At 48.1% G+C, this 27,197-nt stretch overlaps 1 protein-coding gene across 1 annotated transcript in view; it reads left to right on the top strand.

The window, feature by feature from the left end:
* Positions 1-27,197, top strand: part of LOC146785394 (guanylate cyclase soluble subunit beta-2-like) — a 579,800-nt gene that overhangs the window by 447,231 nt on the left and 105,372 nt on the right. Inside the window, exon 9 of the mRNA XM_085632898.1 lies at positions 19,454-19,670. Coding sequence (XP_085489024.1) covers positions 19,454-19,670 — 217 coding nt within the window. The remainder of the gene's footprint in view (positions 1-19,453; positions 19,671-27,197) is intronic.

Genomic DNA, 27,197 nt, shown 5'->3' with positions numbered 1-27,197 from the left:
TCCGGAAAGCTCTTATCCAAGAGGTGCTCCCTTAAAAAAAGTACAACCCTTGGTAGTCCTGCACCTCGCTGCCACGCACCCAATCATCTAGTGCCTTCTTCGCATAATCAAAAAAATCTACCCATGTCTGGGTGGACAGCTTATAGCTGCCACAAAACTTTTGCCTGTACCTCTCGGGGTTGAGACCAAACTTTTTTAACAAGGCCTCTTTCATGGGGGCATACCTTACCTGATCCGCCTTGGCCAAATATAGCAGGGTGTCCCTAACATTGGGAGGTATATACCGGTATAAACCACCTCCCCAATTACTCTCGGGTACCCCATGGGCCGTCAAGGCTACCTCGTATGCCTCCAACCATTTCATGATGTCGTCCCCCACTGTGTAGTTGGCTATTACCTCCTTAGGTAGGTAGAATTGTGATTCTTGAGGTTCCTTAGGTATGCTGCCACCATTGTCCTTATTGGACGCGTTCAATTGGAGGGCGCGTAACTCCAGCTCTTTTAGCTGAAGCTCGTGCGCAAGCTTCTTTTCCTCCATTGCCCATCTCCTGTTTTCCCTTTCTTGTTCCAATCGGGCCAATTCCCTTTCTTTCTCTTGTTATAACTTGGCCAGCTCCCACCTTAACTGCCTCTCTTCCCTCCTGGCCTCGTACTCCTCTGGAGACACGCTCCTCCTCGACCCTGTCCTACTACTGGCCCCAGAACGTCTCCCTGGGGGCACATTTTCGGATACATCTACATTTAGTATGTCGATCACTTCTTGGGCGCTCTCCTCCTGAGGTGCATCTGGCGCCTCCTGTCCCTCATCCCCTCTCCCGTCTGGGTGGGCTTCTACCCATGCCCTAATGGCGGTGCGGAGTTCCGGTCCTTTGGCCCTCCATACCCCAGGCACCCCCATCCCCTGCCCGAACTCCCTTAGTTGCTTCACTGAGTACCCCTCGAGGTCAGCTAACCGGAATTCCATTCTGGCAGGTGGGGACCTAGACACTAAGGAGAAAAATTCCTAGGGTATAGGCAACAGTTATCAGCTAACCAGGCTCCTTGCACTCTCAACCTGGACAGTGGAAATAATAATGCAGCAATCAATGGTTTTCAAGCTCTGGAACAAATAGGCGTTTAATTGTGGCGCCCTCCGCCTCACGGAAGGGTGCTGTATGGTCACAGGTCCTAAGGATCCCACCGCTCGCCAACAATGTAGAACCTGGGGTCTCTAGGCCCTATGGGGCGGTAACGTGACACGAGCGGTTGGGCCACCAAAGGTCTGTGTGTAAAGCAACCATACAACACGCACCTCACATGCGACGAGGAACACACACAATAAGTGACGCCACACTGAAGGAATTATGTAAATACTCAAGTTTATCCAAGTAGATCACGTTAAATGCAGTTCATGAGGTAGCAGTACATTTCATATGCGGATAATACAATAGCTAGTGATGTACATATCAGTCAGGAGCTATAAAGGCTGTTTCTACCACATATGCAATTCATGAAATGACAGTACTGCATGGGGCACAACTACCACTCACGTAGCTGCACACGCGCGTTGGGCGCGCTAACCGGTGACGACCTCAGAACGGGGCACCTAGCATGGAGAGCTACTTGTGATCTCTGGCACATAGCACTGTAATAGGGAATATAAATAACAGAGCGCTACTCGTAATCAATAGCGTTTAACACATCAATATGGCACAGGAATAACAGCGCGCTACTCGGACTTGATAGCACGTAACACTTCAACCTGGCACATGAATAACAGCTCGCTACTCGGACTTGATAGCACGTAATACTTTAAAGCAGGGCATGTAAAAACAAAGCGCCACTCGTAATCGATGACTCTCAGTACCTTGGAGCGGAGCGTATAACATAAAGCGCCACTCGTAATCAATGACTCTCAGTACTTTGGAGCGGAGCATATAACATAAAGCGCCACTCGGAATCAATGACTCTCAGTACTTTGGAGCGGAGCAGATAACATAAAGCACCACTCGTAATCAATGACTCTCAGTACTTTGGAGCGGAGCATATAACATAAAGCGCCACTCGGAATCAATGACTCTCAGTACTTTGGAGCGGAGCTTCCAGCGGGGAGCTCCGGTGCAGTTCGTTGGGCACCGCGCTTCAGTACCGCTCGAGGGGGCACACGGAAAGGATCCCTCGGCAGGGTCTCTTCCGTCGTGAAGACAGGGGGGGGAATCCCACAGAGAGGAAACCCGGCTAAGGGTGTGGTGTGGCTCCCAACCCGCAGGGGGCGCACCGGGGGCGATCTCAGCCTCCGGGCTTACCTCGATCTCGGCGTCAGCAGGCGTCTGCTCCCACGATGATGGGGGAACTCGGCCCCGGCCTCGCACACCTCCTCACGCAGCTGCGATGGCAGCGGCGGGGCCCCGGGCTTCTCCGCGGGCCTCGTGACACGGCAGGGCACTTCTCCAGGCCTCCAGGCCACGGGGGTGAGCGCACTGGCTTCGTCGTCACCAGGGGGGGGGCTCAAATTAAGGATGGGGTTCTGTGCTCAGCGGAGCACGCTGCCGGGGGTCCCAGACCAGGGCAGGGAGCACAGGGGTCACAGCGCTAATACCTGGTCGATCCCCGGCGGTTCTCCAGTCAGCTTTGCATCAGGGCTCAGGGGTCAGTCTGGACACGCAGTCTCAGTGCTTGGTGAATAGTTTTTAGAGTTCAGTCTGGACACGCAGTCTCAGTGCTTGGCTTGTAAGTTTCTGTTCTTAGATGTCAGATAAGGTCTTGTTGGTGCAGATGTATCTGGCGCCCTTAAGGGGTTCTGTTACAGGGGGTTAGGAATGGAGAGGGCGACTAGATGCTTCCTAGTCAGGCTGGGCAGAGAGTCTCTGGGTCCTCCTACTGCTGGGCAAGATCAGTGGGTTTCACAGGGTCCCTCACTCACTTAAGAGGCAGCACCTAAATCCTGTCACTCTCAGAGGCATAAGTCCCTGGCTAGGCCCTACCGCCTACACTCCTGGTGGATTCTTCCAGCTCTGCTTCACCCCAATGGCCAACTCACCACAAAAGTTCCCTCCCTCTCTTAAGTAGCCCTAGGGCAGGTGACCTCTGGCCAAGGCGGCAAAAGAAAAACCACACCTCCTGTCTAGAAGGTTCCAGCACATTCCAGGAGCTTCCCCACTCTACCTATGGGACAAAAAGGCGGGCTGGAGTCGCAACATTGTTGTGTGGTTCCAGCCAGCTCCTGGCAGCTAGGGTGCTACTATGAAAGACCACTCTGCAGTAGCAGGGGCCTGTGGCAGCCATCTTGGGAGAAGGGAGCACCTGCACCTTAACACTGATTGGCAATGAAAAGGTGCCCGGAGACCTAGTCCAACATAAAAATGAGGGTGGAAAAAATGAGGCACGATACAAAAATGGAAGGGGAGACCACCCTAGGGCTGACAGGTCCAACATGCGTCCCCCCCAGCCGAAAGAGGGGAGAGCTACCCAACCTCTAGGGAGTTCTCATCACTAAGGCGGAAAAACCTGGAGAGACCGTCAGCATTGGCGTGGTCAACTCCGGGCTGGTGTTCCACCCGAAAATCCATCCCCTGTAGGGAAATGGACCACCTCAACAACTTGGGGTTTTTGCCTCTCATCTGCATGAGCCAGCGAAGGGGCCGGTGGTCGGTCTGAATAAGGAAGTGAGTGCCAAAGAGGTATGGCCTCAACTTCTTCAGTGCCCAGACCACCGCGAAGGCTTCTCTCTCAATGGTGCTCCATCGCCGTTCCCGAGGGAGGAGTCTTCTGGATATGAAGGCCACAGGTTGATCTTGGCCCTCGGCATTGAGTTGTGAGAGCACCGCACCTATGACGTGCTCTGAGGCATCTGTCTGTACAATAAATTCCTTTCTGAAATCTGGTGTTGCTAGTACTGGAGCGGTACACATCGCCTGTTTCAGCGTGTCAAAGGCTTCTTGGCATGCAGCTGTCCATATGACCTTGCGAGGTTGCTTCTTTGAGGTCAATTCCGTCAAGGGGGCTACAATGGTACCATATCCCTTGACGAACCGGCGGTAATACCCAGTGAGGCCGAGGAAAGCTCGGACCTCTGTTTGGGTCTTGGGGGCTCCCAAGCCAAGATGGTCTCTATTTTGGCCTGGAGGGGTTGCACCTTACCTCCGCCCACCAGGTGCCCCAGGTACACGACAGATCCCTGTCCAATCTGGCACTTGCTGGCTTTAATGGTTAAGCCAGCGCGTTGCAGCGCCTGCAATACCTCCTGGAGGTGTTGCAGATGGTCCTCTCAGGTGCCACTGAAGACAGCTATGTCATCCAGGTAGGCCGCTGAGAAGGACTCCAGGCCAGATAGTACCTGATTCACTAACCGCTGGAATGTGGCCGGAGCATTTTTAAGCCCAAAGGGCATCACTCGAAACTGGTAGTGGCCCTCGGGGGTGGAGAACGCGGTCTTCTCCCGTGCTCCATCGGCCATGGCAATCTGCCAATATCCGGATGTCAGGTCAATGGTGCTGAGGTACCGGGCTGCTCCCAGCTGGTCCACCAGCTCGTCTGCACGTGGGATGGGGTGAGCATCTGCCTTCGTGACAGAGTTCAACCCCCAGTAGTCCACACAGAACCGAAGCTCTGGCGTCGTACCCGGTGGGGCCGCTTTCAGCACCAACACCACTGGACTAGCCCACGGGCTGCTGGAAGGTTCTATCACCCCCAGCTCCAGCATCTTTGCCACCTCACGCTGGATGCTATCCTTCACTCAGTCAGAGAGCCGGTAAGACTTGTTCTTCACCGGGGGGCTGTCCCCTGTGTTCACATCATGGGTACACAGATGAGTGATTCCAGGCGTGAGGGAGAACAATGAGGCGAACTGTCCTAGGACATGGCGACAGTCCCTCTGTTGCTCTGGGGTCAAGGATGGGGAGAGGACTACACCTTCCACCGAACCATCCTTCTCTTGTACCGCTAGAAGGTCAGGAAGAGCCTCACTCTCTTCCTCTTCACTCCCATCCGTCACCATAAGGAGAGCAAGCTCTGATCGCTCATGGTGCGGCTTCAGGCGGTTGACGTGGAGCACCCTGAGGGGCTGACGGGGGGTTTTCATATTGACTACGTAGGTGGTCTGGCCTCGCCGCTCCACAATGTCGAACGGGCCAGTCCACCGGTCCTGGAGGGCACAAAGCTCCCCAGGTTCCATAACCCACACCTTCTGTCCAACGTCTTACTCGACCGTCCGAGCGTTGCGGTCATACCACTCCTTCATCACGGTCTGGCTAGCCTCCAGGTTCTCTGTGGCTGCCTTCCACAGCTTGGCCATCTGGCTGCGGAACGCCAGCATGTAGCTGACAATGTCACGGGGAAGCTTCTGTGAAGTCTTCTCCCACCCCTCTTTCACTAAACTGAGGGGACCCCTAACGGGATGGCCATAGAGCAATTCAAACGGGCTGAACCCGACACCCTTCTGCGGTACCTCCCGATAGGAGAATAACAAGCAGGGGAGGAGGACATCCCATTTACGCCTCAAGCCCTCTGGAAGGCTTCGGATCATCCCCTTCAATGTCTTATTGAAGCGCTCTACAAGTCCGTTAGTCTGGGGATGGTAAGGGGTGGAGAACCGGTAGGTCACCCCACACTCCTTCCACATGGCCTGCATGTAGGCCGACATGAAATTGGTGCCCCTGTCCGACACCACGACCTTGGGGAATCCCACTCGGGTAAAAATCCCCAACAGTGCCCGCGCCACCACCGGTGCAGTGATGGTCCTCAGAGGAATAGCCTCTGGGTACCTTGTGGCGTGGTCCACCAAAACCAAGATGAACCGGTGTCCCGCTGCGGTCGGAGGGCCCAATGGCCCAACAATATCGATACCGACCCTGTCAAAAGGGGTCCCGACCACGGGGAGCGGTTCCAACGGGACCTTCAACTTAGTCCCAGTCTTGCCACTAGCCTGACAAGACTTGCAGGTCTTGCAAAAGGTGTCTGATGCAATCCTCATCCTGGGCCAATAAAAATGGGGGACCAACCGTGCAAAGGTTTTGTCCTGACCCAGGTGTCCGGCTAAGGGTATCTTGTGCGCTAACTCCAGCAGAAAGGCCCGGGAACATTGGGGGACCACTATGGCCCTCGAAGATCCATGTACCGGCACCCTGGGCTCACTGTATAGGAGACCATCCTCCCAATACACGTGATAACCTCCCAGTTCCTGACTGGCCACTTGGGCTTTGGCCTGCCGCCGCATGCCTTCAAGAGTGGGGCACGCCCTTTGTGCCTGACAAAATTCTTCCCGGGTAGGCCCTCCTTCCACATGCCAGTCAGCAAGGGTCGGCAAGTCCTCCACAGGAACGACATCTACCTCCGCGGACTCCGGGGGCACCTCTGCGGCCTCCCCATCCATCTCACGGGGCATGTCCTCTACCACCTTCTTCTTTCCATGTTTGGCTTTGGGTTGGGCCATGATTCCAGGCTCCAACCCAGGGTGAGTTCCATGCCGGGCAGCCATGGACCGTGTGCTGACGCAAGTCCACCCTGGTAATCCCAGCATTTCGGTGTGAGCGTGAAACTCGACATCTTTCCACTTGGTGTGCTCCAGGTCGTTCCCTAGCAAACACCCCACAGGCAAGGCAGGGCTCACAGCAACTCTCAGCAGGCCTCTGACTCCTCCCCACTCAAATGGAACACGAGCCACTGGATAGTGACTCATACTGCCGTCAGCCAATACGGCCGGATGGAACTCCTCGGGGACTACTTGGTCTGGGGACACCAGCCGCCGCACGACAGTGGTCATGCTGGCCCCTGTGTCCCTCAGAGCTTCCACCTCCTCCCCATTAATTCTCACCCTCTGCTGATATTTAGCAGTGTTCGGGGGCAGGGACACTACGGGGACCACCTCTCTATCCCCGAGTGAAACCAGCGTCAGGCCTGTCCACTCCCCTTCCCTATCTAAGGGCAGCTCCACCCCAAGCGCTATACTACTCACCCCGGGACTTTTCCTGCCCGTTGGGGCTGGTGGTCGCTTGCGACACTTGGGATCTCCCCTGTAATGTCCAATCTCCCCAGACTCGTAGCACCGCACAATCCTAGGCTGCTGACTCCTGTCAGGGTAAGTGGGTCTTGTGGAATTGGACGGGGGTGGGGTTCCTACTCCCTTCCCAAACTTATTTTGGGGACCTTTCGAGAACTCCACCTTTTTATCTCCCCCCTCTTTCTTCTGGGGGAAACCCTGTCCGCCTTTCGAGCCATCTCCCCCGGGGCCCTTGTGAGACACCCGGGTGCTCACCCAAATATCTGCCTCCTCCGCAAGCTCACGGGGATCCATCAACTTGCGGTCCACCAGATGTTGGCGCAGCTCCGGAAAGCTCTTATCCAAGAGGTGCTCCCTTAAAAAAAGATCGTACAACCCTTGGTAGTCCTGCACCTCGCTGCCACGCACCCAATCATCTAGTGCCTTCTTCGCATAATCAAAAAAATCTACCCATGTCTGGGTGGACAGCTTATAGCTGCCACAAAACTTTTGCCTGTACCTCTCGGGGTTGAGACCAAACTTTTTTAACAAGGCCTCTTTCATGGGGGCATACCTTACCTGATCCGCCTTGGCCAAATATAGCAGGGTGTCCCTAACATTGGGAGGTATATACCGGTATAAACCACCTCCCCAATTACTCTCGGGTACCCCATGGGCCGTCAAGGCTACCTCGTATGCCTCCAACCATTTCATGATGTCGTCCCCCACTGTGTAGTTGGCTATTACCTCCTTAGGTAGGTAGAATTGTGATTCTTGAGGTTCCTTAGGTATGCTGCCACCATTGTCCTTATTGGACGCGTTCAATTGGAGGGCGCGTAACTCCAGCTCTTTTAGCTGAAGCTCGTGCGCAAGCTTCTTTTCCTCCATTGCCCATCTCCTGTTTTCCCTTTCTTGTTCCAATCGGGCCAATTCCCTTTCTTTCTCTTGTTATAACTTGGCCAGCTCCCACCTTAACTGCCTCTCTTCCCTCCTGGCCTCGTACTCCTCTGGAGACACGCTCCTCCTCTACCCTGTCCTACTACTGGCCCCAGAACGTCTCCCTGGGGACACATTTTCGGATACATCTACATTTAGTATGTCGATCACTTCTTGGGCGCTCTCCTCCTGAGGTGCATCTGGCGCCTCCTGTCCCTCATCCCCTCTCCCGTCTGGGTGGGCTTCTACCCATGCCCTAATGGCGGTGCGGAGTTCCGGTCCTTTGGCCCTCCATACCCCAGGCACCCCCATCCCCTGCCCGAACTCCCTTAGTTGCTTCACTGAGTACCCCTCGAGGTCAGCTAACCGGAATTCCATTCTGGCAGGTGGGGACCTAGACACTAAGGAGAAAAATTCCTAGGGTATAGGCAACAGTTATCAGCTAACCAGGCTCCTTGCACTCTCAACCTGGACAGTGGAAATAATAATGCAGCAATCAATGGTTTTCAAGCTCTGGAACAAATAGGCGTTTAATTGTGGCGCCCTCCGCCTCACGGAAGGGTGCTGTATGGTCACAGGTCCTAAGGATCCCACCGCTCGCCAACAATGTAGAACCTGGGGTCTCTAGGCCCTATGGGGCGGTAACGTGACACGAGCGGTCGGGCCACCAAAGGTCTGTGTGTAAAGCAACCATACAACACGCACCTCACATGCGACGAGGAACACACACAATAAGTGACGCCACACTGAAGGAATTATGTAAATACTCAAGTTTATCCAAGTAGATCACGTTAAATGCAGTTCATGAGGTAGCAGTACATTTCATATGCGGATAATACAATAGCTAGCGATGTACATATCAGTCAGGAGCTATAAAGGCTGTTTCTACCACATATGCAATTCATGAAATGACAGTACTGCATGGGGCACAACTACCACTCACGTAGCTGCACACGCGCGTTGGGCGCGCTAACCGGTGACGACCTCAGAACGGGGCACCTAGCATGGAGAGCTACTTGTGATCTCTGGCACATAGCACTGTAATAGGGAATATAAATAACAGAGCGCTACTCGTAATCAATAGCGTTTAACACATCAATATGGCACAGGAATAACAGCGCGCTACTCGGACTTGATAGCACGTAACACTTCAACCTGGCACATGAATAACAGCGCGCTACTCGGACTTGATGGCACGTAATACTTTAAAGCAGGGCATGTAAAAAAAAAAGCCACTCATAATCGATGACTCTCAGTACCTTGGAGCGGAGCGTATAACATAAAGCGCCACTCGTAATCAATGACTCTCAGTACTTTGGAGCGGAGCATATAACATAAAGCGCCACTCGTAATCAATGACTCTCAGTACTTTGGGACAGAGCATATAACATAAAGCGCCACTCGTAATCAATGACTCTCAGTACTTTGGAGCGGAGCAGATAACATAAAGCGCCACTCGTAATCAATGACTCTCAGTACTTTGGAGCGGAGCATATAACATAAAGCGCCACTCGGAATCAATGACTCTCAGTACTTTGGAGCGGAGCTTCCAGCGGGGAGCTCCGGTGCAGTTCGTTGGGCACCGCGCTTCAGTACCGCTCGAGGGGGCACACGGAAAGGATTCCTCGGCGGGGTCTCTTCCATCGTGAAGACAGGGGGGGGGAATCCCACGGAGAGGAAACCCGGCTAAGGGTGCGGTGTGGCTCCCAACCCGCAGGGGGCGCACCGGGGGCGATCTCAGCCTCCGGGCTTACCTCGATCTCGGCGTCAGCAGGCGTCCGCTCCCACGATGATGGGGGAACTCGGCCCCGGCCTCGCACACCTCCTCACGCAGCTGCGACGGCAGCGGCGGGGCCCCGGGCTTCTCCGCGGGCCTCGTGACATGGCAGGGCACTTCTCCAGGCCTCCAGGCCACGGCGGTGAGCGCGCTGGCTTCGTCGTCACCAGGGGGGGGCTCAAATTAAGGATGGGGTTCTGCGCTCAGCGGAGCATGCTGCCGGGGGTCCCAGACCAGGGCAGGGAGCGCAGGGGTCACAGCGCTAATACCTGGTCGATCCCCGGTGGTTCTCCAGTCAGCTTTGCATCAGGGCTCAGGGGTCAGTCTGGACACGCAGTCTCAGTGCTTGGTGAATAGTTTTTAGAGTTCAGTCTGGACACGCTGTCTCAGTGCTTGGCTTGTAAGTTTCTGTTCTTAGATGTCAGATAAGGTCTTGTTGGCGCAGATGTATCTGTCGCCCTTAAGGGGTTCTGTTACAGGGGGTTAGGAATGGAGAGGGCGACTAGATCCTTCCTAGTCAGGCTGGGCAGAGAGTCTCTGGGTCCTCCTACTGCTGGCAAGATCAGTGGGTTTCACAGGGTCCCTCACTCACTTAAGAGGCAGCACCTAAATCCTGTCACTCTCAGAGGCATAAGTCCCTGGCTAGGCCCTACCGCCTACACTCCTGGTGGATTCTTCCAGCTCTGCTTCACCCCAATGGCCAACTCACCACAAAAGTTTCCCTCCCTCTCTTAAGTAGCCCTAGGTCAGGTGACCTCTGGCCAAGGCGGCAAAAGAAAAACCACACCTCCCTTCTAGAAGGTTCCAGCACATTCCAGGAGCTTCCCCATTCTACCTATGGGACAAAAAGGCGGGCTGGAGTCGCAACATTGTTGTGGGGTTCCAGCCAGCTCCTGGCAGCTAGGGTGCTACTTTGAAAGACCACTCTGCAGTAGCAGGGGCCTGTGGCAGCCATCTTGGGAGAAGGGAGCACCTGCCCCTTAACACTGATTGGCAATGAAAAGGCGCCCGGAGACCTAGTCCAACATAAAAATGAGGGTGGAAAAAATGAGGCACGATACAAAAATGGAAGGGGAGACCACCCTAGGGCTGACAGGTCCAACAGTATTGGTGGTGGTGGTGGTGGTATTGGCATTTGCTTTGGTATTGGTATTGGTGATGGTGACATTGGTGGTGGTATTATTGGTGGTGGTGTTGGTGGTTGTGGTAATCGGGTTGGTATTGGCGGTGGTGGAGGTATTAGTATTGATGGTGTTGGTATTGGTGGTGGTATTGGTGGTGTTGGTATGTATGGTGGTGGTATTGGTAGTAGTGGTATTTGTGGTGGTGGCAGTATTGATGGTGGTGGTGGTGGTGGTATTGGTGGTGGTGGTGGTATTGGTAGTAGTGGTATTGGTGGTGGTTGTATTGGTGGAGGTGGTGGTATTGATGGTGGTGGTGTTTTTGATGATTAAATAGACTTTTGAAAACAACCTGTCAGGTGGTTTTCGGACAGATGACATGTAACACAGATGTGCTGTAATCATCTTCATCTTCAGCCTATTAGCACAGGATTATGTGCTACCTGGAATTCACATGACTTCATTCGCTAATCATTTCTAAGTCCATTTTACTTGAGGGGAGGGGTTGAAACAGACATGAGATAATGCCGGGTTAAAGTAAACACAAGCGGTTTCAGCTGAAGCAGCGCATGTCCTGCAGGAAGAGAAACTCAATAAAGTAAATAGTGCTTACAGACTAAATCACAGGTCCCGTGAAACAACTGAAGTAAAGGGGCCAGTCGCCATGGGAGGGTACAAATGAAGATAAGGCCATCCTAAGGAGGGACTAACAAGCCTAATAACTAATCCAAAGGCAGCATTTACAAAAGACAATGACACAAGCCAATGAAAAATATGGGAGGAGAGTGGGCACAGCTTTTCTCCCATACTCTACTACAGCAGTCTCACAGAGTACATGCTCGCTGCCGCTAGGCTCAACCTAACAGTGAATAGACAGGAAATCAATACATTCACAATTAATTTTTGTTGGGAGGTCTTCTTCTCACATGCATTATTTAATCAAAAGCTTGCTGGTAATATTTCAAGATGACGAATTTAGGGAACATGCCCATATGTCCTTTCGAATACTATCTCTGCTTTAGTTAAACTTCCTGTTACAATGCTCAGGCGGTAAGGATGGAGTGAGACTTATCTATTCTTTTGACCTCTCTTTATTCAGACACTTAGACAGACAACCATTCTCCGTAATTTGTGCAGGGGAACAGGCTCAAAACGTCTTTAACTCGTGTCACGCGGTTCTTAGATCCTCTTGCTTGTAGGATGCTCGGAAGAGAACAAAAAAAAAAACAAAAAAAAACACAAAGAAACCTGAGTCAGAGGTCTCTTTCGCAAGTGCTTATCTCCACGGGGATAGGGAGTGAGGTGATATGCACCAGCCGGCCACAAATGTGAGAGAAGGGGGAAAACAGCCAGGAGTACACACTGATGTGCAAGGTTCACTCGGTGTTGGTAACCCACCTCCCCTTTAATGCCCGTAAACGGGCACGTAGCTCTGCAAGCCACACTCCTCCAGGAGCGTGGCAGGTCTCTGCGCGGTGTCGCTTTAGTCTTTGTTCTCGGTCAGGAACGGTGGACGAGACCCCCGTGGCTCCGTTGTTTCCTTCAGGCTCCGGCGTCGGTGTCAGGAGACACTTCCGCTGGCTGGACGTGTAGAAGGCATCTTCTCCCGGCGTCTTCTGAAGTCCCGCGTACACACCACGTCTTACAGGTTCCTCCTCTACGTCCTTTTTTTCCAGCCTTTCAGGGAAGACGCTATACGTGACACACTCCCTCGGGGCGGGACTAGCCACAGATTCCTGGTGCTTCTTAAAGGGCCCGTAATCCTGTGGTACTACGTTGTAGGTGGTCATCACAAGACTGTTGTCCTGAAAGGATAAAAAAGGCATGGCGTGATCAGGGAGGGTATCGTCCTCTGGTTCATGCATTGGGATCTGATATACGGTCTCCTGACACTTTCCCTAACATTTAAGCCTTGCTTTATCACTGAATTAATTTGCTTTAACATGCACCATTTGCCAATCATTTTTTCTTTGGAGGAGGATCCAGCCTGGGCCCCCTGTTTGTCCATTAAGATTGCCTGCTTCGCTCACTAGATAAAGTCATACCAAACTTTTATGCCACACCACTTCCAAATGTCATCAGTCGCCACTGCATTTCAGCACTGATGACATACTTATGTTGTAAAATCCTTCCAACTGATGTCCAAGTAACTTAGACTGTTGTGAAGGTCAGTTAGTTCTTTATTGTTTGATGCTTCTAGGTCACACTTAAAATATTTTTATCGCCTGATGATGCTAAATAAAAACATATTCCTTCTCAACTGAGAATCCAAACTGATGAGAAAAATCAGTTACAAAAATAGGTTGTGATGTCTCTGGCATTTTCACTCACGGTCTTTTATATGCCTAAACTGCAACTTATCTCTCCAAAGGGACTCTGCCACTTCTTGGAATGGGACCTTTCATTAACTCCAAATGAAGAGACCAATATCTGGGACCAGATGCATTGTATTTTAACAAAATGATCTTGATTTTACTCTAGTTCGTTCATGGGCACTTTGGATTAGTGCCTAAACCTGAATTTAATTGCAGCTAAATACACTCAAATTAAAGAAGGAACCATCTATATGAAGTTTATGGACCTCTCTGCAGCTTTCAACTCTGTTTTACACAGCAAACTGTGGATTATCCTGAAAAGTGTATCGCGGCTATGTTCTTATTCATTAAAAAATTGGGCACTAAGCCATTAGAGCCAATTCCATGTCATGTACTACCCCTCTCTTTGGGTGTTAAGACAACGAGGGAATTCTGACTATCAGAATGTCCCACTTTCAACATGGCACAGCATGCAGCAAAGTGTTTTGGACACTTCTAAAACTGCATGAACTCAGGCAAGCTTTGATTTTTTGCCCAGTTTTGGGCATGAATCAGACAGTCTGCCATATTTATTGATGCAAGTACAACTTACTTGATATTATTCTTAAATAAGATAGCAAAACTTCTCAACTCTCTTGTAAAGTACACTTGAAAATATGTAGAGTTTGAAGAAACATCTATATGGGAACAATAGGTGAGTATCTTGCAGTATCACCCTATATAGAGCTTGTCTTATCTCAATATATCTCCCTTATAATTTAAACAACAAAAATATTTTGTTGTTTAGGCCATTTACATTCCACACAATAATACTTGAATTCCTGTGAATTGTTATCCATAGTTGTGTGTCTTATCGTGAATGTTGAGCAGCCAATGACTATATCTATATTCATAATGAAGAAACTAAGCACTAAAATAAATATTTGCTCTGGAAAATCCTACTTCCACCCCTACTCTGCATTTCCACCTGAGATATTTTTCACCTCACCCAGAATCATATTCCTCAAACTGGGACACATCAAATAAATTAATCATGCTCCAGGTTAATGGAAAGGCCATGTTCCATCCCAAGCCCTGTGTGATAGGCATAGCCAAGGCCACTGAAACCTCCCTTAGATTAGGGATGTTAAGTTTGAAAATAAATGGAGTTGACAAACATCACAAGGCACAATCAGGACAAAATAATTCAATTAGATCCCAGCCATGTCAAGCATAGTGTGTATAAAGCTACCAGATTCTAGTCTGATCCGTGGCTGTGGGTCCATCTGACATTGAAGACTTTTTGTTTGAGTCTTTGCTTCTAGCCTCTGTGACAGCCTAAAATTGTAAGTCCTACTCATTATCAGCAATTGTGCTTTTGGAGTGATGACATCTTTGCTCTATGTGTCACTTCCCAGTTGCTCTCATCCCAGAAGCCCCACCTCCATACGCAAGAGCTCTGGACCAAGGATGATGAAGCATTACATCCTTTAGATCTTCGTTCAATTCCACCACAGGCATCTACAAAATATATCTTCTAGAATTGAAAATGACATTGAGCTTGGCATGATATACAAGCGTTGCATTCAGATGCATTGCTTTTAGTTTCTTCTTGACCCCTACATAGGTCTTTACCTGTTTCTTGACAATCCTGGTTCAGTCTGGAAAGATTGTGGTGCCTGCTGAGACTTGTGTCACTTGACCCAGCCTACATGCTGCCTTGAATGTGCTGTCACCAACTTTATCATTGCGGAGTCTGGTGAGTACTGGTCTTGGAGGCACCTCGAAGGGGCGTAAGGGCTTGATGGACTTGCTCCACCAAAAGGCATGAGGAAAGACCTTTTGTGGCAAGAACAGAGTGGAGCCACTATTTGTACATATCCTCTTGTAGGATTTATGAGATGCCATTTAGATATGTGAAATTTATCTTAAACTCAGAGATAGGACCCCGATCCTTAGTGGCTGTTCAAACCACGTTCCACAGATCTTGGTGTAGAATCATGTCCTTTACTCAGACCTCAGCAACATTTCCATCCAGTGCTGACTGGATATCTTGAAATCTGCTATGGTCATTTTGGTGGAAACAGGCTCATCTACAGGGACCACCCTTGAATCCACCAGTTTAGCTGTGGCCTGCTTCTCCAATAGCAGAGGGACAAATGTTTCTAGTTACCACCCCCCCCCCCCTTTATCTTGTGCCATGTCTGTCAGCTATAAATGAAGCAGAGAAAGGGCAAGACTTGAGAATGAATACCACCCAGACTACTCAAAAAGTGAAAGTCTTGTCAGCAGAGACAGTCTCTAGAACCCCCAGTGGGTAGACGATCCTACAGAGATCCAGGATGGGTGATTCAGCCTATGTTAGCTATCGCCGTAGAGCCACTTGCCAGGTACATGGGAGGGGTCTAGATCAATGTGTTACCCCTGATCACACCATTGTCCAGTAGACTATCTTTCAGACACTCTAGGAACAACCACCTTGGGGAAGATGTCCTTAGTAGACCACTTCAGTGCACATCACTTTTGGGAACGGGGGGCAGGACACGGATGAATACCTTCATGTGGCACAACTCTGTAAAACTTAGTCCGCACTACCTCTGATCTTTGATGACTCCTTGACCATCCACTGCCATGCTCTCCTTCCCCTATGTGTTGCTGAAGCCTCTGCAAAATCATTTCAATGGTGGTTAAAGTAGAGAGTCATACTTTTCACCTTTACAAAGTATATTTCACCTGGTGGAGCCAATTGCTCTCTAAAATGTCTTCAAGACTTCTTTTGTAACTTTATTAGAACCCGTGTAATTGTAAATTCCTTAACTGTGGCCAGAGCAAATCACACAAGCTGGCTCTTGTTTTGCACAAATTAACCCTGGAATGTAATACGCAAATCCATAAACCACCATCATTGAGGCAAATATCAGAAGCAGAACTCTTTTCAAGACAATCAAGCACTGCATCAACTCCCTACCATACCCACCTATTCCTTGCTCCACAGAAAAGTGCAATGCCATCCACCACCTCTTTGGTGACAAAATACAGAAGATTCAATGGCACATTGACAACACCAAGCTTCTCTTCTTATACCTCCACCCCTTTCTAATCTCGCTGATATTCTCAACTAGTTCAAAGCCTCTTCTTATGAAGATGATGTCTTACCCTCGTCATTCACCAATTATCTTTCTAGGGACAGTCTGGTACCCCTCCTCTACCATTGTCATTGCCTCCATCAATCAAGGCATCTTCCCAGAAGCTCTGAAGACAGGCCCGATCCTTCCATTCTTAAGGAAGCCAACACTTGACCATGATGAACTAGTAGTCAATTACCGGCCCATCACTTACCTATCATTCATTGTCAAGATCATTGAAAAGGCAGTCTATGCTCACACCCAAGGTCACATCAATGCTAACCATCTCCTGCAATGCTACTAGTCTACTTTTAGATCATTTTGCAGCACGGAGACCACTACATCTTCAGCCTTTACATGGAGCCATTTGATGGTCTACTCATATTTAACAGCATCACGCTTCACAAATATGCCGATAATACACAATTCTCTTTTAAACTCTCCTATGCTGCAGACATTTTTGTCTTAAACACTGCTTGCAGAGCATCCAGACCAGACTGTCCAGTGCCTACCAAAGCTCAACCCACCGAAGGGAAAAGTTCCTGTTATTTGGCTATTACAACAAACAAAATGCAGTACAAATGTGGCTGAATGACAAGAAAGTTTACTGCTTCGAACCCAACTTTCACCAAATGCCAAGGCATTTCGATCCACCCTGGACACCAACCGGATCCTCAAGGATTACATTTCCAATAAAACAAAGACAGGCTGGTACCAGTTCTATCTTCTAAAAAAAATAAAACCGTTTCTTCCAGAAAGTGACTTCAGAACTGCTGTTCAAGCCCTTGTGTGAATGGTAGTAATGTTCTACTCCAAGTCCTTCCATGTGCCACACCGGCAGTCTTTATGGGCATCCCACGCGCCGCAGCCCTGAAGAAATATGATCACATCACTCCCCTTCTAAGGGAACTCAGAGGTTCCCTTTGCCGGCCTGCACAGTTTAGATAACAAGTTGCATCATTTACAAACTTCACCATCAACAAGTGGTTCACACCACACCGACAGCCAGGATACCATCAGACTGCAGATTAAAACCTGTAAATGAAGAAAAAACACAAGGTACAGGCCTTTTTCCATCTATGCACTTAGGATCCGGAAAACATTCCCTTATCCGTCAGAACCACCTCAGAACTGCTCCAATCTAGGAAAGAGTTGACTCACCTCTTTAAAAACACTATATCACAATATATTAACCATCCACAAGGCAGCTACCTCTCTCCTATCACATGTTTGCTTTATGCTTGTTTAGGATCCTGTATCGGTCTCTGCTGTCTTTTGGCTTGGTTTATGCTATGGAAATACCATATAAATGCATACATTCAAATAGTAGCAGAAAAAATATTAAATTGATGCAAGCAAACCTCATAAAGTCAATTCTAAATTAACGATATGGAAAAAATAAGCACTTATGCTTCATAATGTTTAGATTATTATTGTATGTATAATGTAGACCTACCAGTGTCGACAGAATACAATTTGTTACATGCAGAAGGAGTAAGGGTGGATGTTTACAAAATGAGGGAAGAACAACCTGCCTTCGGGTTGCAGGAGTTATAGAGCAGTGCTGAATACAATAATTATAAAAATTACACATAATACAACATGTAGAGAGTTTTCCTAACATACTTTCTAACGGTGCTAATTCTTTGAGGTGGGAGAGGTTCAGCGTTCAGTTGGAGGTTGTAGATAGATGAATAGGGTGTTTAGTTCTTTTTTGTTTTACACTTACTAGTAGTATTCTCAAAAAGGATTAGTATTATAGCCTTTTGTCTAATTCCACTTAGTGAGACACAATTTGTGTAATATACTCTAGCCTGTTTCTGATTCGTGAGCCACACTTTGTGCGACTCAATTGTGAGATTCAGTTTATGAGAGCCAAGCACATTGATATATCAACGAGTAGTGAAGTGCCAGGTGTCTTATTGAACATTCGTGTCAAGCTGAGCATTACCCAGGGTGCGATACTGCTTGCCCTGATGGCAAGCAAACCGGTGTTCCTGCACCTAGATTTCCCAGGCTGAATTTTAACAGCCGGAAAATCCATCTGGTAAAATCGGGTGAGGCTTGAGCTTCAAGATCAGTCCAGCCGCCACTGTACTTGTCTGACCTCTTACTAGGTCACGTGGGAGCATGGAGCACTCCCGTCAGTGATGTAATAAATGCCCCTGCATTCCCCGCAGTGCGGGGGGCGGGGTCCAGAGGACTCCCTCAGCACAGTACCCTGGCGTGACAGCTCCTGACTGAGCCCAGAGGGGGAGGGCCTCCAAGTAGTTTGCAAGGGGGCTGAATTTTTTTTCCGCTAGTGACTCCCGTGCCAGTTTGCAGCTTTCCCTCCCCCCTGCTGTCCTTCATTACCTCCCTCCACCGCACCCCCGCTCCCATTCACTACCTTCTTTGAGCACTAATCCAGGCAGAATTGAGTGTAATTTGACCCAGAAAAATTCAGTCTGCATCCGTATTCTGTATTCCATTGGGATTAAGGCGATACAGTTGGAAACATTATTTTAGCCACATTATATGCCAAAAACGAAATCGCGCACCCGCGCCTGATAGCGGCTGTCTTCTATCCTTTCAAGGTCAGCAAACTAAGCATCATTCAGAGGCGCAACTAGAGCCAAATTTCGGGGGGGGGCTAAGCAAAAATTTCGGGGGGCTGAATCTTTAAACAGTAGGCAGAGTGGCGCTGATTTCGGGGGTGGGGGGGCTGAATCTAGGCAGAGTGGAGCTGCAGGGGCTCTTAGAAGGGGTGAAACAACAGCGAGGCCTCATTAACATGCAAATGCTCTTTTAAAGACCTGTGAAGTGCTCGGGCGCGGCTTTGTGTCTGCCCGGGAAGTGGTCTCATCCCGGGCTGCCTCACACGAGGGGGGGGGGGGGCTGAAGCCCTTTGAGTCCAATGGGTGTTGCGCGCCTGGCATCATTACCTTAAGTAACAACTGTTATTGACAGCACTTAAAGCAATTGATATCTACTGCTTAACTATATCCACAGAATATATCATCCCTAAAGCGTTCTGTTTCTCGTTGAAATATTAGGCTGCTTCTGGTCATGGAGAATTCATAATCTGGTTGTATAAAAAAAATACATTGGAAATGTATTCTTTTTTCCTATAAAATAAATGCAAAATATTGTATTTTCCTACCCCCAGTCCCAAACTCTTTGTCAGAAGGGATTAAATATGTGATAGTGCGTGTTGCCTTTATCACTGATAGAGAGCCAATGTCATCCTCTCCTTTCTCTCGAAGCTCAGGGTGAAGCAAGCCGGAGTGAGCATCCAGAGGATTGTTCCTGGCGTCCAGACCATGGGCATCCGTCTGGACCAGTACTTTGACATCGTCCATCCAGAAGTAACATTCACCATTTCAAGCGTTCGCAAGTTTATTAACAGCCAGTTTGTTTTCCGCACCAAGAGGGAAATGATGCCAGAATCTTGGAAAAATCAACCAATGTTAGAGCTAAGAGGTGGGTGTGCCCAAACTTAAGTTTTATATAATGAAAGGGGTTTGTGAATATGTAGTGACTAATAAATATGTATGGGATAAAGTACCCCTGCTGTACATTATCAGGATAGTGAAAGTCACTGAGGAGATCTGTGACTATATAGTGGAGCAACCCATAAGGCTGAGCTCCTCTATAAGGGTATGGAATTCCGAGGTGACTTCCAATCGCCTTATAATGTATGTACGCAGTTACTTTATTCCTTGTAATACCAGGTCACAGCCTACAAAACACTTAAATCTTTCGTGTGTTACTTTTTCATGTGAAAGAGATGCCCCTTTCAGATATGAAGAATAAAAGTAGTGCAAGGTGAAACACACCAAAAAGCAGTTAGATATGTGTTGCAAAATGATATTAGAATCAGTTAATCCAACTAGGATTTAAAAAAATGATGTACTTCAGATAGAGTAGTAACATACAGAGAGATTCTATTTCATGACCTGAAGCGTGCTAAAATAATCATCTCCTTTCCCCATATCACTGTTCATCTAGAAAATGAGAACAGAAAAAGGTAATACAGCTTTAATTTTTCTCTGTGTCCTGCTTTTTCCTTTAGCTGCTGGCTCTGGCAGCCGGCGTTAGGACCTCACAAGTCAACAGTAATAAGATATTACGGTTGAGCAGTTACGTCATTTCTTTATCACAGGCCACTAAGGATGTCATAATGCGCCTGTAATAAAAAAATTAGAGGTGGGTTTTCATACAGGATTTGTAGGCACCAATGTAATGTACTAATTTTACAGCCATCGCTATGCTTTACCAAATAAATTGCTAAGCATGACAACTGAATTAACTCTGAGACCAAAAACTATAAAGCCAAAAATTGAATTGTTTTGTGACACACTAATTATAAATATTTCTCTGTTTCAAATTTTGCAGACTTATATACATAAATACAGATCGAAAACCGTTGCTTTCCATTACATTATTTATCTGTAAATACAGAAAAAATATGTTTAATGTATTATTTTGAGCGATGCACGGTGCTCTTAATCATGACAACTAAACAGTGGTTGCCATGTTTTCTGCCGGGGCCTGATGTAACCCAGTGGGAAAAGTAGGGAATCTTGCCACTATCCTCCCTCCCCACTAAACAAGTCTGAATCAATACTGTCACATACATGCCAACATTTCAGAAGAGCAAAGTGGGAGATTTTACAAAAACAAATCGGGAGAATGGGGCCTTGAATCGGGTTACTGTCATGTATGGGCTTGGACGTGTGCTGCTGCAGGATTGGACATTTGAAACGCAAATGCACGTTTTTTTCTTACCTTTCAGAAGCATGGAGCGCAAATGCAGGCAGAGAGAGGGTGATGCAAGTGTGCAGGGGCTTGGCAGCGCATATACCGCCACCCCTCCCCCCCCTCCCGCGTGTGGCAGCCCAGGATGAAACAGCTTCCCGGGCACCCACACGCAGCCGCCCGCCGCCCGAGTACTTCACAGGTCTTTAAAAGACCATTCGCTTGTTAATGAGGCATTGTTGGTTTTCACCCTTTCTAGAGCCCCTGCATCGCCACTCTGACTATTGCTGGAAGAATTCGCACGTTACACAATACAAGCCCTGTCAGCTGAAACCCCTGAGGAATCGGGTTTTTGCTTCCAGCAATCGGGAGGCGGGAGACTAGCCTTGAAATCGGTCGTCTCCCGCCTGAATCGGGAGGGCAGGCATGTCTGCTGTCACCCCACCCTGACACTGCAACTTTTTGATTAGTCACCTTCACTCAGCAGCGGCCCGTGCAGATAAGAGCGGTGGGCTGGGCTGGGTTGGGGGGGGGGGATTTGACATTTGAGCATGTGGGAAAATTAAACAAATAATTCATTTTCTCTCGTCTTTCAAAATTCCCCCCCTCCCTCCCCCCCCCTCCCACCAACTGGCCCCACTGCTCTTACTTGCACGGGCCACTGCAGCCTTCACTCCTGCATGACTCCTGCCTCCACCACCATTTTATAATTGCTTTTCAAGTGAAAGATGGCAGGATATTGGAAGAGGGTTACTTCCTCTGTTAATGTCTAGAAGCCAACATTTCTGTTTGTTAAAGTTGCAAGTTAAAGTATTATTTTTAGTCTGAATTGACGATTTCCATTATTACATTAGTTGCAATCACTAATATCTTAATTTTTTAGTGTGGGTATTCATGCCCACGCCACAAATTATTTACATGTCACATAGTATTTACTTGAAAAGTACAATGCACTCATAGGCGTGCCAATGAGGCAACGTGCACTGTTGAATTGCTATAGGGCATGTCACATGTACGTTGCTGTGTGAAAGCAGCGGTGTTACCCAACTTTCAGACAAGGTTAGCCCACCACCTCCTATATTGATTCAGCCTGTAACTGTATGCACTCCTCCCTAAACCTTCAACACTTCACTCCTTTGTCAAAACTCACCAACCATGTTTCGGTGTGAATGACCTGGAGGTTGTAAATGGGAGCCGACAGCGCCCCTGGGAGAACCTCTGACTGGGAAGCATGTCTGTAGTCAGAGAATGAATTTATTTGTCACCATATTCCGTTAACATTTTAGTGTGTGAGGGCGATTGAATGGAAATTGCCAAACTTTCCAAATGTCTTGCCAAATAAAGAATTCTGATTTCAGTGAAATTTGCATGCCTATCAATAAAGAAATAACGTCCACAAAGAGATATCACAGCACTCACTAAATGCTAAGTATGGTTAGATAATCTCTTGACCGCAGTTACCTAGCACTGGCAAAATGTTGGATCGTTGAAATTCGGGGATCCTGGCACACCGACTCGTTAATTGCCACTGACCGGTTAACTTTTTGACAGAAACTTCTCTTCTATTGGATTTTTATTGGGAGTTCAAAACCAGCTAACTTGTTTTCCACTGACCAATTACGTGATCTTCACTTTAGAAAGAGCCTTGAAAAAGTCACTTGTGTGATAAAAAACGTGTTGACTGCGCTGTGTGACGTCACTTACCCTATGTTGTTGAAGATTTCAACTTGCACATAAGAAAGATACTTGGATTCAATATATTTGGTTTCTTACTTATTAGCCAACAAAACTGCACTTTGGACTTCACATATTAAAATGTTGATTGGACCATTTACTGTGTGCTGTGATATCTCTTTGTGTGAATTGGACATGCAGGGGCCTTAGATCTAATGCCTATAGACACTTTTGGTAGTGGGGTGTGCAGATATCTAGGCATAGCACCATTGACCCTACTCTTGGAGGATATCTACTAACCCACTAAGACTGTCTCCACAGGAGGTGCAATTCACCACTGCTACCGCCTCTGTTGTTTAAGAAATAAAGTCTACTCTACCCATATTTGAACCTTTCGATTCCTTAAGGTTTAGAGAAAGATATAACATAGGGTATGTTTAGGCTACATTTATTGAATTACTTAAATTAGGCAAAGGAGCAATGAGCCATCACAATAATTGTGTGAACATGATCTTTCCAAACCACTGACTTGGAACAGTCCTGCTTTGGCACAGTATAGATCTTACATTCTAGGAGAGCCATTGTAGGCCTGATATAACTTTTGTTTCAGATTCATGTGATATGACGCATTGCTTGGGCAGTAGAGCATGTTTGAAACCCTTTATGTCTGAGAGTGAGAGCGATTTTTTTAATGAGGTCTTTAGTCGTTTTACAGGGTGAGCTAAAATCTTCCATCCATTTATGGGTCCCCTACAGCAAGCATAATCACAACATATTAAAAGATTCTACTTCAGGCTCCGCTCTCTTGATATACCTCATTTATTATCTATTTTTATTCTCATGGTTTTATATAATGCAGTTTCAATATAAAATGGCATACACTCACTGTAAAGAAAACCTGTCTGATAATTCAGTAATACAAGCAAAATAAACAAAGGTTAAACAGAGAGCATCCTAAACTAGCAATGTGACAAAAATAATAAAACAACAAATAAATAATGGACACATTTATTGATACGGCAAACGTCTCATCTGATAAGCAACCATGCAAATAAAATGGATCCTTGAAGAACTATGTGAGATACGAAGTGGATGCATAATTCATGAGATGTAATGCGTAACAATGTAGGAGCTGTAGTGGGGGTAAGAGAGGTGGGGATGTTTTTGTGTTGTTAGTTTTACAAAAATTAAAAAATATAGATATGATTATGCCCAGCATCAACACAAAAAAAAACAGCCGCTGTTTTACAGAAACATAGAAAGATGATCCGAATAATAATAATAATACAACAGTCATTTATTGAGCGCAAACAGCTACCTCCATGGAGGTGTCCCGGCGCTAGAGCGATAAGTGACACAGGGGAGACAGGCAACGATCAAGACACATCAAATTAAGCCAGAGTAAAAAGCCATGTTTTAACTGCCTTCCTAAATTGTGTTTCAGACGAGATCTGACGCAAGGAATTAGGAAGGAAGTTCCGTAGTTTGGACGCCCCCAACATAAAAGATCTGCCACCCAGCCGGGTTTTCTACACTCTAGGAGTGCAAAGTAGTTTCTGGGAGCTGGATCTCAGAGCACGTTACTGCGTGTAGACACCCAGCCTCTGTTTCAGATACAAAGGGCACGATCTGTGAAATGCCCGAAACGCAAGAGTCAAGGCCGTAAATTTGATTCTCTTGGCTACCAGAAGCCAATGTAATTCTCTAATATGCAGAGAGATGTGTTGCCGAAAGGGGACACGTTTGATTAATCTCGCAGCCGCATTTTGGACCATTTGGAGTTTCTTGACAAGGTAGGCCGGTAAGCCGAAATAAAGGCCGTTCGCGTAGTCCAGGCGAGCAGTTACTGTGGCATGGACTACAGTCCGGTGGCAGCTCTCAGGCAGCAGGTGTATAAATTTGTGCAGGTTTCTCAAGCTACTGAAGCAGGCAGCTGTGACCTGCTGAATGTGGGCAGAGAAGGATAAATCAGCCTGCCATTTTACTCCCATATTTTTAGGATAGCCCACTGGTAAAGGTAGCGAGCCCATTTCCTCAGGCCACCACAGGTCTGCGGCCGGAGGCTGGGAATCGCCAAAGAACACCACTTCAGTTTTATCGGCATTCAATTTAAGTTTGTTGTTGTTCATCCAGCCTGCAATATCTTTTAAGCATCCTTTAAAGCACTTAAAATAATCTTCGGTCTGATCCTTGAACGTGAAGACCAGCTGGGTGTCGTCGGCAGAGGAAATCGACTTCATTCCCCAGTTGACTATCAGAGTAAATAGAGGGGCCAGATATATGTTGAACAGCAGCGGAATTAGGGCCGACCCCTGTGGCACCATAAATGCTTGCGGGTGGACTCATGCAGTTGTAGGGCCACCCTTTGAGTGCGCAAGTGGAGGAAAGACTTCAGCCAGGGCTGTACCGTTAACCCCGCTGTCCAGAAGACGTTGCATCAATATATAGTGATCCACAGTATCGAATGCTGCAGAGAGATCCAGGAGCACCAGCATGGCAGATGCCCCTGAATCCAATGCCATTCTAATTGAATTTGCTACCTCTAATAGCGCTGTCTCTGTGCTGAACCCAGCTCGGAAACTGGATTGGGTATCGTGCAGGATATTGTGGCTTTTGATGAAATTGGCCAATTGCCACTGCACTACCTTTTCCAGCATTTTTGCTGGGGCTGGCAGCAGGAAAATTGGTCTGTAATTGATCAGTTCTCCTGAATCCATATTGGGTTTCTTTTTAAGGGGAAGTAGAGTGGCATGCTTTCATAGATCAGGGAAAGTGCCAGAGGAAAAGGAAGTGTTCCAGATTTTGGACAGCACATCGCTCGTGGAATTTGCCAACTCTTTCCACAGTTTGAAGGGGGCACGGATCTTCCGGCGAGCCAGACTTGCAGCCCTGGATTGCAGTCAATGCTTCCTTCTGAGAGATAGGAGTAAATTTAGAGAGGAGAGGCATGGGTGTTTTCCTATCTACCATGTCGGATTTAACCGTAGTAGTTGTGGCAGAAAAAGAATTGTAGACCTTGCTGATTTTATCATTGAAAACAATTGAGATTCTCTCGCACAGTGCCAGACATGGCTGGGTGTCAATGACCAGCTTGCGGGGTTTGAGGAAGGAGTTAACCACCTTGAAAATAGCCTTGCCCGGTCTATCGGAGTTATCAATACACATGGCAATGTGATCTCTACTTGCCTCCTTCAAGGATTTCTTGTATGTCAATTTGGCAGAAGCATCATAATCCACCCTCCATTGTCGTTCCAAGCGCTTGCACTTGCTTTTCATAGCCCTAAGCGACTCAGAGAACCATGGGGCTGAGGGAGATTTCCTCACAGATTTTGTAACTCTGGCTGGTGCCGTAGATTCTACAGCGGTAGCAATCCAATTATGTAGGGCCAGAGTGTCTACATTAGGGTCTAGAGATAGAGACGGATGGCTGGCTAACAAAATTGGGGTTAAGCATTCGGCTGTCAGCTTCTTCCAGTTTCTCTTTAGGAAATATCTGGCACTCTCAGGCAAGTCAGGTTTTCCCGGGTTAAAAGAGAAAGGAATGAGAAAATGGTCTGACCAAACCACCTGGTTTGGCACTTCGGTTCTCATGGACGAGATATTAGAAAATATTAGGTCAAGGGTGTGCCCAGCTTTATGGGTAGGGAAGTTCACAAGTTGGGGCAAATTTGCGCCCTCCAGCGAGGAGACCATCTGCATTGCCTGAACACAAGTGGGATCGTTTACATGCAGATTAAAATTCCCTAATGCAGTGAAATTAGAGGATAAGAGGGATTTCTGTGCAATGTAATTGCATAATTCCAGGTGTATGTTGGGTAGACAGTCAGGAGGCCTATATACTAACAGGCCTGAGAAAGAGGTTGTGGGGCCAGTCTTGATGCAAAAATGTAGGTCCTCGACCAAGCCCATATTCACTAATGCTGAGGAGGCTATGTCCTAGGAGTCCTTGAAGATGATCACTACTCTCCCTCCTCTTTTGTCTCCCGCCCTATTAGCGCAACATATTTTAAACCCAGAAGGCATAGCTAATGCCACTTCTGCCAGGCTATCATCCTTCAGCCACGTTTCAGTTACAACCATGACCTCCAACTCATTTCGTGCCAATAACAGCCACAGGTCCTCTGCATGCTTTGATAAGGATATACAATTTATTAGGCATGCACTAATCTGATCAATCTACTCACTCTCCTCCTTTTTACCATCCCTTAAGCCTGGTACTCCTAGCTCCCAGTTGCAATCTGTACACAAGCTGAGAGATGTGTCTGTCATCAGGTCACAGCCGTGAGGCTTGGGTCAGGTAGTAACATTAAGGGCCAAGAGATCCGCTCTAGACCATTGGGTTACCTTGTTTTTCTGCAAACGGACAGCATGGCTGGTGCTGGCCACGATCCGGCTGCGGACGGGTGCAGACGGGCTTGCCTTTGGCACACCAGCGGCACGCCCGCTGCGCGCGTCCGCTGCACGGCCAGGCTGTCATGCTGTTTAAATAAACCCCCGGTAGCGGAAGTGAGGGAGAAAGGGCGGAGCCACGTCCCTCCACTCAAACAGCACAAACCGTGGTGGACCCGGGACCCG

Source organism: Triturus cristatus, chromosome 11, assembly GCF_964204655.1.
Source record: "Triturus cristatus chromosome 11, aTriCri1.1, whole genome shotgun sequence".
Classification (NCBI taxonomy): Eukaryota; Metazoa; Chordata; class Amphibia; order Caudata; family Salamandridae; genus Triturus; species Triturus cristatus.
This window is presented reverse-complemented; position numbering and strand designations above follow the sequence as displayed.